Here is a 12,196-nt window from a genome sequence, read left to right as displayed (position 1 = left end):
TTGTGGCTTAATTGCTTTAATTAACTACTCTGTCCATATTTTTAGCCGTACATCAAGTCCAAGAGGTCACAATTGACCTGCTCCTTCTGAAGGAGTATGATATGGAGGATCTAGTTAGTGGGTAGGAATTGGTTGTAACTAAACTGGGAGTAAAACTGAAAAAAAACATCTAATTATAAACAGGCCAAAGCTCTGCAGGGTTTAATATGTTTTCTCCTCTTAATTCTAAGACTTAATTCTACTATTGATGGACTTCATACATAGATAATGAGTTGAGTCAAGTTTATTTAATGCAGGAAAAGTAGAAGAAAAAAATCTGTGCCTTTGACCTGCCAGGACCAGAGTCTGACATTCAGTATGTTAATAGAGAAGAAGCTGTCTGGAGTGACTTGTGCTACACAGTATTACATGTGAATTTGAATTTAAGAGAGCCAGTCTTATGTATACCTAGGAATGCCGGGTTGCAGTTGAATGTTGAGACATTACATATTCCTTTTCCACAAGTTAATATGGTTCTCTAGGGTCTTAATGAAATGTCTGTGACATGCTTTGCGCCCTTTTCCTGTCTAAACAGCCATGTAAAGAATGGCCAGTTTGAGTTTCCGTTCCTTAAAATGATAAGGATCTACTGCTCACCCCACCCCATCCCCCATCCTTCTCTTCTGTGGCTTCATAAATTCTTAGACTTTACTTCTAAATATATTCTTACTGTTTGCACTAGGTCTTTATCTCTCTCTCTCTCTCTCTCTCTCTCTCTCTCTCTCTCTCTCTCTATCCCAGCTGTAATCTGCTGTACCTGCCTTTCTGTCTTTAGGTTTCCAGCTACTCAAATGCAGTCTGAGTCTTTTTGACAGCTAAGGCATTTCTTAACTAGCCCAAAAAACTGACACCCCACAATCTGACAATTTTGATTCACGACTGCCTTTTGAAAATCTCACAAAGGTAGTGGATAAAGCAGGACAAGACAGAAAATGAGCCAGATCTGAGTGCTGTCTGAATACTCTGTTTTCTGACTTTGGCAGCTCACATAAAACTGACAAGATGGTCTTATTACACAGTTTGTGGGTTAAAGGCAGACCAGTTGCCCAAATGAATGTGCACTAAAGCACTACAAAGAGTTTTTCATAGTATATGACCCTTTAAATGGACACAAAGAGGATGGCCAGATTATATAGCAATATAATAAACCTGATTCTGTAAAGAATGGTAAGCTTAATATGTGTGTGTGTGTTTGTTTTAAAGGGAAGTCTTCAAATGTGGGTAGATATTTTCCCCAAAAGCCTGGGACTTCTTGGACCGCCTTTCGATATATCCCCACGCAAGTCCAAAAAGTGAGTGGTTGCTTAATGACTCTCAGTGTTTGCTGCTGGTGCTAAAAGACTTGACCATCTTTCCATTCCTTCCATCAGACATGTTTTGCGGGTAATTGTTTGGAACACCACTAACGTCATTTTGGACGAAACAAGCATCACTGGAGAGCGCATGAGCGACATCTATGTGAAGGGGTACTTGACAAAACAAATTTCCAGTGTTTCATGTGTTTCAGGGCTTTTTATCTAAGCTAATGATCAGGCATTAGATTACATTGTACTTTTGTTTGATTTGTAATTCTCAGCTGGATGCCAGGCAAGGAGGAAGACAAGCAGAAGACTGATGTCCACTACAGATCACTTGATGGAGATGGAAATTTCAACTGGAGATTCATCTTCGAGTTTGACTACCTGCCTGCTGAGCAACTGTGCCTTGTTTCCAAAAAGGTAATCTAAATTGTCAGGGAATCATGGAAGCAGTCGACAAAAGCAAAGCAGTTAACAAAATGAACGATTTTCATATTAACTATATGCATATGATTGTAGTATCAGAGTAGAATTTATGACTTTAAGAGGGAGGGAACTTTGACAAGTGTGTCCAAGTTCCAAATTCCGAGTTCCGAGTTCCAAGTTCTAAATTACGAGTTCCGAGTTCCAAGTTCTAAATTACGAGTTCCGAATTCTGAGTTCCAAATTCCGAGTTCCGACCTTCAAATTCCTAGTTCCGAATTCCTAGTTTTAAATTCCGAAATTTCGAGTTCTAAATTCCTAGTTCCGAGTTCTAAATTCCGAGTTACGCGTTCTAAATTCCGAGTTACGAATTCCAAGTTCCGAGTTCCAAGTTCCGAATTCCGAGTTCCGAATTCCGAGTTCTAAATTCTGAGTTCTGAGTTCTAAATTCCGAGTTCTGAATTCAGAGTTCCGAGTTCTAAATTTCGAGTTCCGAGTTCCGAGTTCTAAATTCCGAGTTCTAAATTCTGAGTTCCGAATTCCGACCTTCAAATTCCTAGTTCCGAATTCCTAGTTCTAAATTCCTAGTTCAGAGTTCTAAATTCTGAGTTCCGAATTCTGAGTTCCGAGTTCCGAATTCTGAGTTCTAAATTCTGAGTTCCGAATTCCGAGTTCCGAATTCCAAGTTCCGAGTTCCGAATTCCGAATTCCGAGTTCTAAATTCCGAATTCCGAGTTCTAAATTCTGAGTTCCGAGTTCTAAATTCCGAGTTCCGAGTTCTAAATTCCGAGTTCTAAATTCCAAGTTCTAAATTCAGAGTTCTAAATTCTGAGTTCCGAATTCCGACCTTCAAATTCCTAGTTCCGAATTCCTAGTTCTAAATTCCGAATTCTGAGTTCTAAATTCTGAATTCCGAGTTCTAAATTCCTAGTTCAGTTCTAAATTCTGAGTTCCGAATTCCGACCTTCAAATTCCTAGTTCCGAATTCCGAGTTCTAAATTCTGAATTCCGAGTTCTAAATTCCTAGTTCAGAGTTCTAAATTCTGAATTCCGAATTCTGAGTTCTAAATTCTGAGTTTCGAATTCTGAGTTCTAAATTCTGAGTTCAGAATTCCGGGTTCCGACCTTCAAATTCCTAGTTCCGAATTCCTAGTTCTAAATTCCGAATTCCGAGTTCTAAATTCCTAGTTTCGAATTCCGAGTTCCGAATTCCGAGTTCTACATTCCGAGTTCCGAGTTCTACATTCCGAGTTCCGAGTTCTAAATTCCGAGTTCCGAGTTCTAAATTCCGAGTTCTAAATTCCGAGTTCCGAGTTCTAAATTCTGAGTTCCAAATTCCAAGTTCCGAGTTCTGAATTCCGAGTTCTAAATTCCGAATTCCAAGTTCTAAATTCCTAGTTCCGAGTTCTAAATTCCGAGTTCTAAATTCCGAGTTCTAATTTCCGAGTTCTAAATTCAGAGTTCCGAATTCTGAGTTCCGAATTCTGAGTTCCGAGTTCTAAATTCCGAGTTCTAAATTCCGAGTTCCGAATTCCAAGTTCCGAAATCCGAGTTCTAAATTCCGAATTCCGAGTTCTAAATTCTGAGTTCCGTATTCTAAATTCCGAATTCTGAATTCCGAGTTCTAAATTCCGAGTTCCGAATTCCGAATTCTGAGTTCTAAATTCTGAGTTCTAAATTCTGAGTTCAGAATTCCGAGTTCCGACCTTCAAATTCCTAGTTCCGAATTCCTAGTTCTAAATTCCTAGTTCAGAGTTCTAAATTCTGAGTTCCGAATTCTGAGTTCCGAGTTCCGAATTCCGAATTCTGAGTTCTAAATTCTGAGTTTCGAATTCTGAGTTCTAAATTCTGAGTTCTAAATTCTGAGTTCAGAATTCCGGGTTCCGACCTTCAAATTCCTAGTTCCGAATTCCTAGTTCTAAATTCCGAATTCCGAGTTCTAAATTCCTAGTTCCGAATTCCGAGTTCCGAATTACGAGTTCTACATTCCGAGTTCCGAGTTCTAAATTCCGAGTTCTAAATTCCGAGTTCCGAGTTCTAAATTCCGAGTTCTAAATTCTGAGTTCCGAATTCCAAGTTCCGAGTTTCGAATTCCGATTTCTAAATTCCGAATTCCAAGTTCTAAATTCGTAGTTCCGAGTTCTAAATTCCGAGTTCCGAATTCCGAATTCCGAATTCTGAGTTCTAAATTCTGAGTTCTGAATTCCGAGTTCCGAGTTCTAAATTCCGAGTTCCGAATTCCGAGTTCCGAATTCCGAGTTCCGAATTTCCGAATTCTGAGTTCTAAATTCTGAGTTCTAAATTCTAAATTCTGAGTTCCGAATTCCAAGTTCCGAATTCCAAGTTCCGAGTTCCGAATTCCGAGTTCTAAATTCCGAATTCCAAGTTCTAAATTTGTAGTTCCGAGTTCTAAATTCTGAATTCTGAGTTCTAAATTCCTAGTTCAGAGTTCTAAATTCTGAGTTCCGAATTCTGAGTTCCGAGTTCCGAGTTCCAAATTCCGAGTTCCGAATTCCGAGTTCTAAATTCCAAGTTCCGAGTTCTAAATTCCGAGTTCTAAATTCCGAGTTCCGAATTCTGAGTTCCGAGTTTTAAATTCCGAGTTCTAAATTCCGAGTTCCGAATTCCAAGTTCCGAAATCCGAGTTCTAAATTCCGAATTCCGAGTTCTAAATTCTGAGTTCCGAGTTCTAAATTCCGAGTTCTAAATTCCGAGTTCTGAATTCCGAGTTCCGAGTTCTAAATTCCGAGTTCCGAATTCCGAGTTCCGAATTCCGAGTTCCGAATTCCGAATTCTGAGTTCTAAATTCTGAGTTCTAAATTCTGAGTTCCGAGTTCTAAATTCCGAGTTCCAAATTCCGAGTTCTAAATTCCAAGTTCCGAGTTCTAAATTCCGAGTTCCGAGTTCTAAATTCCTAGTTCTAAATTCCGAGTTCCGAATTCCGAGTTCCAAATTCTGAGTTCAGAGTTCTGAATTCCGAATTCCGAGTTCTAAATTCCAAGTTGAGTTCTAAATTCCTAGTTCCGAGTTCCGAGTTCTAAATTCCGAGTTCCGAATTCCGAGTTCCAAATTCCGAGTTCCGAGTTCCGAGTTCTAAATTCTGAGTTCCGATTTTTGAGTTCTAAGTTTCGAGTTCCATGTTCTGAGTTTTCAGTTCTGAATTCAGAGTTCCGAGTTCTAAATTCCGAGTTCTAAATTCCGAGTTCCGAATTCCAAGTATCCGAAATCCGAGTTCTAAATTCCGAATTCCGAGTTCTAAATTCTGAGTTCCGTATTCTAAATTCCGAATTCTGAATTCCGAGTTCTAAATTCCGAGTTCCGAATTCCGAATTCTGAGTTCTAAATTCTGAGTTCTAAATTCTGAGTTCAGAATTCCGAGTTCCGACCTTCAAATTCCTAGTTCCGAATTCCTAGTTCTAAATTCCTAGTTCAGAGTTCTAAATTCTGAGTTCCGAATTCTGAGTTCCGAGTTCCGAATTCCGAATTCTGAGTTCTAAATTCTGAGTTTCGAATTCTGAGTTCTAAATTCTGAGTTCTAAATTCTGAGTTCAGAATTCCGGGTTCCGACCTTCAAATTCCTAGTTCCGAATTCCTAGTTCTAAATTCCGAATTCCGAGTTCTAAATTCCTAGTTCCGAATTCCGAGTTCCGAATTACGAGTTCTACATTCCGAGTTCCGAGTTCTAAATTCCGAGTTCTAAATTCCGAGTTCCGAGTTCTAAATTCCGAGTTCTAAATTCTGAGTTCCGAATTCCAAGTTCCGAGTTTCGAATTCCGATTTCTAAATTCCGAATTCCAAGTTCTAAATTCGTAGTTCCGAGTTCTAAATTCCGAGTTCCGAATTCCGAATTCCGAATTCTGAGTTCTAAATTCTGAGTTCTGAATTCCGAGTTCCGAGTTCTAAATTCCGAGTTCCGAATTCCGAGTTCCGAATTCCGAGTTCCGAATTTCCGAATTCTGAGTTCTAAATTCTGAGTTCTAAATTCTAAATTCTGAGTTCCGAATTCCAAGTTCCGAATTCCAAGTTCCGAGTTCCGAATTCCGAGTTCTAAATTCCGAATTCCAAGTTCTAAATTTGTAGTTCCGAGTTCTAAATTCTGAATTCTGAGTTCTAAATTCCTAGTTCAGAGTTCTAAATTCTGAGTTCCGAATTCTGAGTTCCGAGTTCCGAGTTCCAAATTCCGAGTTCCGAATTCCGAGTTCTAAATTCCAAGTTCCGAGTTCTAAATTCCGAGTTCTAAATTCCGAGTTCCGAATTCTGAGTTCCGAGTTTTAAATTCCGAGTTCTAAATTCCGAGTTCCGAATTCCAAGTTCCGAAATCCGAGTTCTAAATTCCGAATTCCGAGTTCTAAATTCTGAGTTCCGAGTTCTAAATTCCGAGTTCTAAATTCCGAGTTCTGAATTCCGAGTTCCGAGTTCTAAATTCCGAGTTCCGAATTCCGAGTTCCGAATTCCGAGTTCCGAATTCCGAATTCTGAGTTCTAAATTCTGAGTTCTAAATTCTGAGTTCCGAGTTCTAAATTCCGAGTTCCAAATTCCGAGTTCTAAATTCCAAGTTCCGAGTTCTAAATTCCGAGTTCCGAGTTCTAAATTCCTAGTTCTAAATTCCGAGTTCCGAATTCCGAGTTCCAAATTCTGAGTTCAGAGTTCTGAATTCCGAATTCCGAGTTCTAAATTCCAAGTTGAGTTCTAAATTCCTAGTTCCGAGTTCCGAGTTCTAAATTCCGAGTTCCGAATTCCGAGTTCCAAATTCCGAGTTCCGAGTTCCGAGTTCTAAATTCTGAGTTCCGATTTTTGAGTTCTAAGTTTCGAGTTCCATGTTCTGAGTTTTCAGTTCTGAATTCAGAGTTCTGAATTCAGAGTTCCAAATTCTGGATTCCGAGTTCTTAATTTCCGAGTTCCGAGTTCTGGATTCCGAGTTCTAATAGAGTTTAATGAGAAGGAGCTTCAGGCATGTTTCTGCTGCCAAATGTCAGCTATTGCATGACTTCATTTTGTGTCTGATGTTTATTTCTTTATTTTGCTCCTCTGCAACCTACAGTCATAAAGTAATTGAAGCCATCGGTTAGTGTAGGACAAACTGTGTTCCTTAATTATCACACTGTGTAACATTATTCAAATATAAGCCACTTTGGATAGGAGTGTCAACCTAATGCCATAAATGTAAATGACTGAAAGCAAGATTGTATTATGTAAATAAGCTAAGAAGGTGTATTCTGTAAACAGGAACACTTCTGGAGTCTGGACAAAACGGAGTTTAGAATTCCACCTCAGCTGATCATCCAGATATGGGACAATGATAAATTCTCACTGGATGATTACCTTGGTAAGAGGTCATATATACTGCATGTGTAAGAACTGTTTGGACCTGACTGTGTGGTAGAGTGCGTTAATTTTATACTGTGTAACAGGGACGGTCGAACTTGACCTGCACAACCTCATCTCACCTGCCAAAATGCCTCAGAAGTGCAACCTGAACATGCTGGAAACAGCAAAAGCGAGTAAATCGCCGCTGAAGTTCGACAGTTTGAAGTCCTTGTTTGCCCAGAAATCGGTCAGAGGATGGTGGCCCTGCTACATCGAAAAAGATGGCAAGAAGGAGCTTGGTGTATGTATATATAGACTCATACATGTGTCTGTGGCTTATGCAATGCTGCACATAATGAAATTTCAAAATTCTGTTTAAGTTGGTTAGTGTAACTATGTGGTCGTTGAATGTGATAATTCATAGATTAATCATTAAATCAATAATGAAACATGTCTTTAGACTTAAGCCTTATGTTACCACATGAATGTCATTGCAGTACTGGGCTTTCAGTGTTTTTTATTAACAGTTTTTTTGGGGGGAGAGGGGCATAATGAGTGCACAACAAACATCTTTAATAGAAATAAGACAAATTAGGTGTAATTAGTGTTCATCTTTGGGGTGGGGACAGTTATGAATTTGACACAGGATTAAAAATATAGATTATTACTTAAGTTGTGCTAAAAGTATCAAAATGTCTTTTAACTTGCCATGGCCAAGGCCTCTTAACCTCCTGTTAGTGATCATGAGTGGCTACAGCTGGTATCTTTTCTTTACCCACATAAAAAGGGTTAGTTTGACAGTATTCACTGGACTGACCAGCAATAGAGAAGGTCTAAGAAGCTCAGTGCAGATCACTAGTCACAAGTCATGAATGACTCTTGATGCCACTTCTAACAAACAGCCGATTCCCAGTTCATCTGTTCACACAACTGTACCAACTGTTAAGTTTTTAGATGGTGTAGCCACTTAGGATCTGGAAGAAAACCCAATCTGTCACCCTTATCTGAGAGGAATCAAGAACAACCCCGGCCACCCAAGGCACAGGCCTGCCATGAACTGGAAGCTGATGTTTTTCATCGCAATGGACTGAGAGGCTGCTGCCCAAGAAAGTTACCCCTGCTCCAGAATAAACACCTTCAAGCTTGACTAAATTTCAGCAAAACCTCAACTCATCAGCTAGACAGTTGAAACTTGGGCATAATTGGGACAGTGGCCCCAAACACTCACTAAAAGTTGTTATGAAGAGAATAAAACAGGCTAGCATTTAGCTTTTGGAATGGCCTTTCTCAGCTCTGTATCTGATCTTGATATATAAAATGATTTTAGCCCCTTACAATCACTGTCACATGATATTTGGTCAGACTTTACTATGTACACTGTTCAACTGATTATGTGCATGGCATTTCCAGGGGAAAGTGGAGATGACACTGGAGATAGTGAATGAGAAGGAGGCAGAGGAGAGGCCAGCAGGAAAAGGCAGAGAAGAACCCAACATAAATCCAAAGCTGAACCCTCCCAAGTAATACAGTCGGCATAGTGTGTATAATTAAATCAAACATATGCCAATATTTCATTCTATAACTATGTCACTTTTTTTTTGCCTCCATGTAGTCGACCTGAAACGTCATTCTTCTGGTTTACTAACCCGTGCAAGACCCTGAAGTTCATTGTGTGGCGGAGGTTCAAGTGGCTGTTTATTGGACTGCTCTTGTTAATCTTAGTGCTGCTGTTCCTTGGAATCCTTTTCTATTCATTACCGGTAAGGGCAGATTTGACGTTGGCTGATGTGATGTGGGGATGTTAAGGTGAAGACCACCTTTTATTTAACTCAGTGCTTGTTTTTTCTTCTTTCAGAACTACATCTCAATGAAAATTGTGAGGCCCTTTCAATGAGGCGGACTACGAGTGACAAGCCAAAAGGATTAAGATTTTATATGTGCTGATTGAAAGTATTTTAAAATGCCAGCAACAAAATGTAGAGTTTACGTTCTTTTTTAGTTAGTGTTTAGTTAACTAATTAGTCCACTAGTCTTTTATCTAACCCCCAGGTTCACTACCACCAGCTCTTTTGCTATCAGTCACATTCCATGTAAACTCTGACACTTGTATGTATGTATATGTATATGCAATATTAACTGGTTCTATTAAGCTGCTCCAGAGTTTATGTTTTCACTTTTTCCGCACCTACATTATACAATAAATGTAATGGACATAAGTGGATGTGGTGTATAGAGTAAACATATACATTATAGTGTTTAAAATCAGTTTCTACATTAAAGGGTATATCCTACATTCTTCTTCTATTGTATTCTTACCCACTGAGTTGCAGTTTGTGTTCTGACATGTTGCCCTGAACTGTGCCAAAAAAAAAAGCTGTGCAAAAAGCTCCTTATACCTTACCCTCAGTGTGAATGGGTGGGGCTATTTGGGCTGTTGTAGGCTATCCAGTACTGACATAAATGTGCTGGTTTATGTGACATCACAGATTTTTAGTGGCTTGAACTGTATGAGCTTGGGACTTTAACTGTGCTTTACATAATATTTCAAATTCTAAACTAAAAAGTGAGTGAGGGAAAAGTTTAAATCAAATATATGTGTTCTTATTTAGGTGCTGAATATGATTGACAGTTTATGAAGATTATGAAGCAATAACGTCTTACACTATGAGCCAATTATTTAGGTTGTTTCTGTGTATAAAAGCATTTCCAGTAGTGTCTTCATGCGTCAGGCAGGGTAGAATGTTACTCGATTGTGTTAGATAGACGTTGAAGAGAAATGTCAGTCAGTGACTCCCTATAGCACAAAAAAATTTATTATCCCTGTGATTTAAAGCACAGGGTTTCCCTGATGTTCCCTAAATCTCTACAAAAATGTTTTCTTTTATTGTTTAATAAAAATGTAAATAAAAATGTGTTTAATACTTTTCTTTGTTTCTATAAATAAGAGAGTGGCCTACCATACAACATACCAAACAACATATGGTATATTTTGTGTAAAGAATTAAATGAACCATTGCTACATTGCTGTAAACAGGTTCCGTGAAAGGAACCCAAACAGCTGTCTTTGTTGGGACCAGGGGAACAGGAGCTCTCTTTACAGTTTATTTACACTATTAATAATTTTAAAGCTTAAGACTGCAGTGCATTCATAAGTGGCTGTGCTGCTGTCAACCTGGACATGCATGTGGCAACCTGTTACTCACATGTAATGGATTCAAATTGGATGGATTTGTACTTGTCCTAAATCTTTTGAAATGATTTCAAATGAATTGTAGTTCCTCTCAGGTTTGATCTTATGCTTTACTCCAATTTTAGTCAATGGCATTTATTTCCTATTTAATACAGCAATGCCCCAAAATCTAGTAGAAAGCCTTTCCTGGACAGTAGAGCCGGTTACTCCATCAAAAGCAGGATAAACTCTTTTTTGATTACATTTAATTTCGGAAGAATAAATGAATGACCAGGTGTCCCAATACCTTTTGTTCATATAGTGTATAGAATTTCTGCATACTCTTCTAAATAAGGTGCTACAAGGAGATGAGCGTGAACAACCTTCAGATTTGCAGAGAACGTTTAAATCAAGTAAAGGCTCTTTAACCCTCTAATAGCTTCTTCAAACTCACATTTATTTTTTTATTTGTTATTATTCAGATTAACTAAAATAGAAGCTTGCTCTAAAAAAAAAAAAAATTTACCAAAAGTCAAAATGTGGTTGGGATGTGCCACCTTCTATTCTGGTTTTAATATTGTCAACAGTAGCTTCGCATATTTAGCTGTGAGGCTACAAATTAAATAAATTATTAATCAATATTCAATCAATCAATTAATAAGTTGTTGACAGCTATTTTTTAATATTAAACATAAATATTTACCATTACAACCAAATACATCAACATTTAGATGCATTACAAATACACAACCACAGATGAATAAGAGAATTGTTTGACAACACATTTCAATCATCCATCAAACTTAATTCCCAGAGAGACGTAATAGCAGATTTTTATTGTTTTGTGTAAATAGGATGATCAAATTTAGGATCATGTTTTCAGCAGGGTCAGCAGGTGCCTTAAGATTAATGCATAATGTTACGTTAATGTAATGTGAATCAACCTCTGCTGACATTAGGAGAGCTGGGTGACCTTGACCTTAACAAGCGGCGGTGGGTGTGGCTCACTTTACGTAACGCACCACATCCGCTTACGCCAGGTAAGATGGGTAACGTTAGCGTTACTGCTAAATTTAAGTGATTCCAAATGGTCCCTAAAACTCCTCCCGACAACCTGTTCCTTATGACCAAACACAAAGTGAGTCTTTAGTTTAGATTTCTTGAAACAGTTCATCCGCATAATCGAAGAGCTTTGGAGTGAAGGTAAGTCAGCTAGCTAACTCAGATTAACGCTAGTTTATGGAAATTACGTTAGATTTGACGTTGGGGAGGGATTTGCTCAATTAGCCAGTGCAAGCTAGAAAACGAGCTAATTGGAAACATTGAGGAAACCTAGATACAGAGATTTTCTTTTTGTCTAGGTGACAGTTCTGTGGCTTCAGTCGGTGATATTTGGGTGGTAAGCATTGTTGTGATAATATTGTTGGAGGTGTTAGCACTAGCTACGTTAGCTAGCTACTAACCTGCTAGCTAGCTAATGATCGGCGTTGCTGGAGAGCAACGTATTGGCTAGCGGTCTACACTTAGCGGTCTACACTGAGCTAGCTGCTTAATTTCTTCATTTTAAACGTATTTTTATGAAAATACGGTCCTTTGCTATTTGGTGCAGTGCGTTTATTAACCGTTTATTAAGGTTTTTGTCAGCTTTTAGGTGGCTAGCTAGCTAAAATGAGCCCTAGCTAGCCACCTTGTCATTCAGGTGGGTTTGAGTAACACTTCTATTAGCATATTAGCTAATAACGTGTATTGGATATGTAGCTAAATCAGGTCTGGTGTTTTCTCGGGTGTTTTCTCGGTTTAATAGACAGTGAGTTTTATCATGGGTTGTTTGTATTTCGCGGCAGAAGGCCAACCCGCCCCGCTCCGTTTTTAAATCAGTCCAGTCTGTCGGGGTGTGTTCAAGCAGCCAGGTCTGCTCCTTCCAGAAGACTCCGCTCATCTGCGTTTCCAATTTCTCCCG

The 12,196-nt window shown here is 38.7% G+C and overlaps 1 protein-coding gene across 1 annotated transcript in view; it reads left to right on the top strand.

Annotated features, from left to right (window-relative positions):
• Positions 1–9,977, top strand: part of myof (myoferlin) — a 56,452-nt gene extending 46,475 nt beyond the window's left edge. Inside the window, exons 48-55 of the mRNA XM_072667734.1 lie at positions 1,243–1,331; positions 1,410–1,505; positions 1,616–1,757; positions 6,987–7,086; positions 7,172–7,368; positions 8,478–8,587; positions 8,680–8,827; positions 8,923–9,977. Of these exons, the coding sequence (XP_072523835.1) occupies positions 1,243–1,331; positions 1,410–1,505; positions 1,616–1,757; positions 6,987–7,086; positions 7,172–7,368; positions 8,478–8,587; positions 8,680–8,827; positions 8,923–8,961 (921 nt within the window). The 3' untranslated portion in view covers positions 8,962–9,977. The remainder of the gene's footprint in view (positions 1–1,242; positions 1,332–1,409; positions 1,506–1,615; positions 1,758–6,986; positions 7,087–7,171; positions 7,369–8,477; positions 8,588–8,679; positions 8,828–8,922) is intronic.
• Positions 9,978–12,196: the final 2,219 nt, after the last annotated feature.

This window comes from Salminus brasiliensis, chromosome 22 (genome assembly GCF_030463535.1).
Source record: "Salminus brasiliensis chromosome 22, fSalBra1.hap2, whole genome shotgun sequence".
NCBI classification, from domain to species: Eukaryota; Metazoa; Chordata; class Actinopteri; order Characiformes; family Bryconidae; genus Salminus; species Salminus brasiliensis.
Note: the sequence above shows the minus strand (reverse complement) of the source record. Positions and strands in the feature narration are given on the sequence as shown.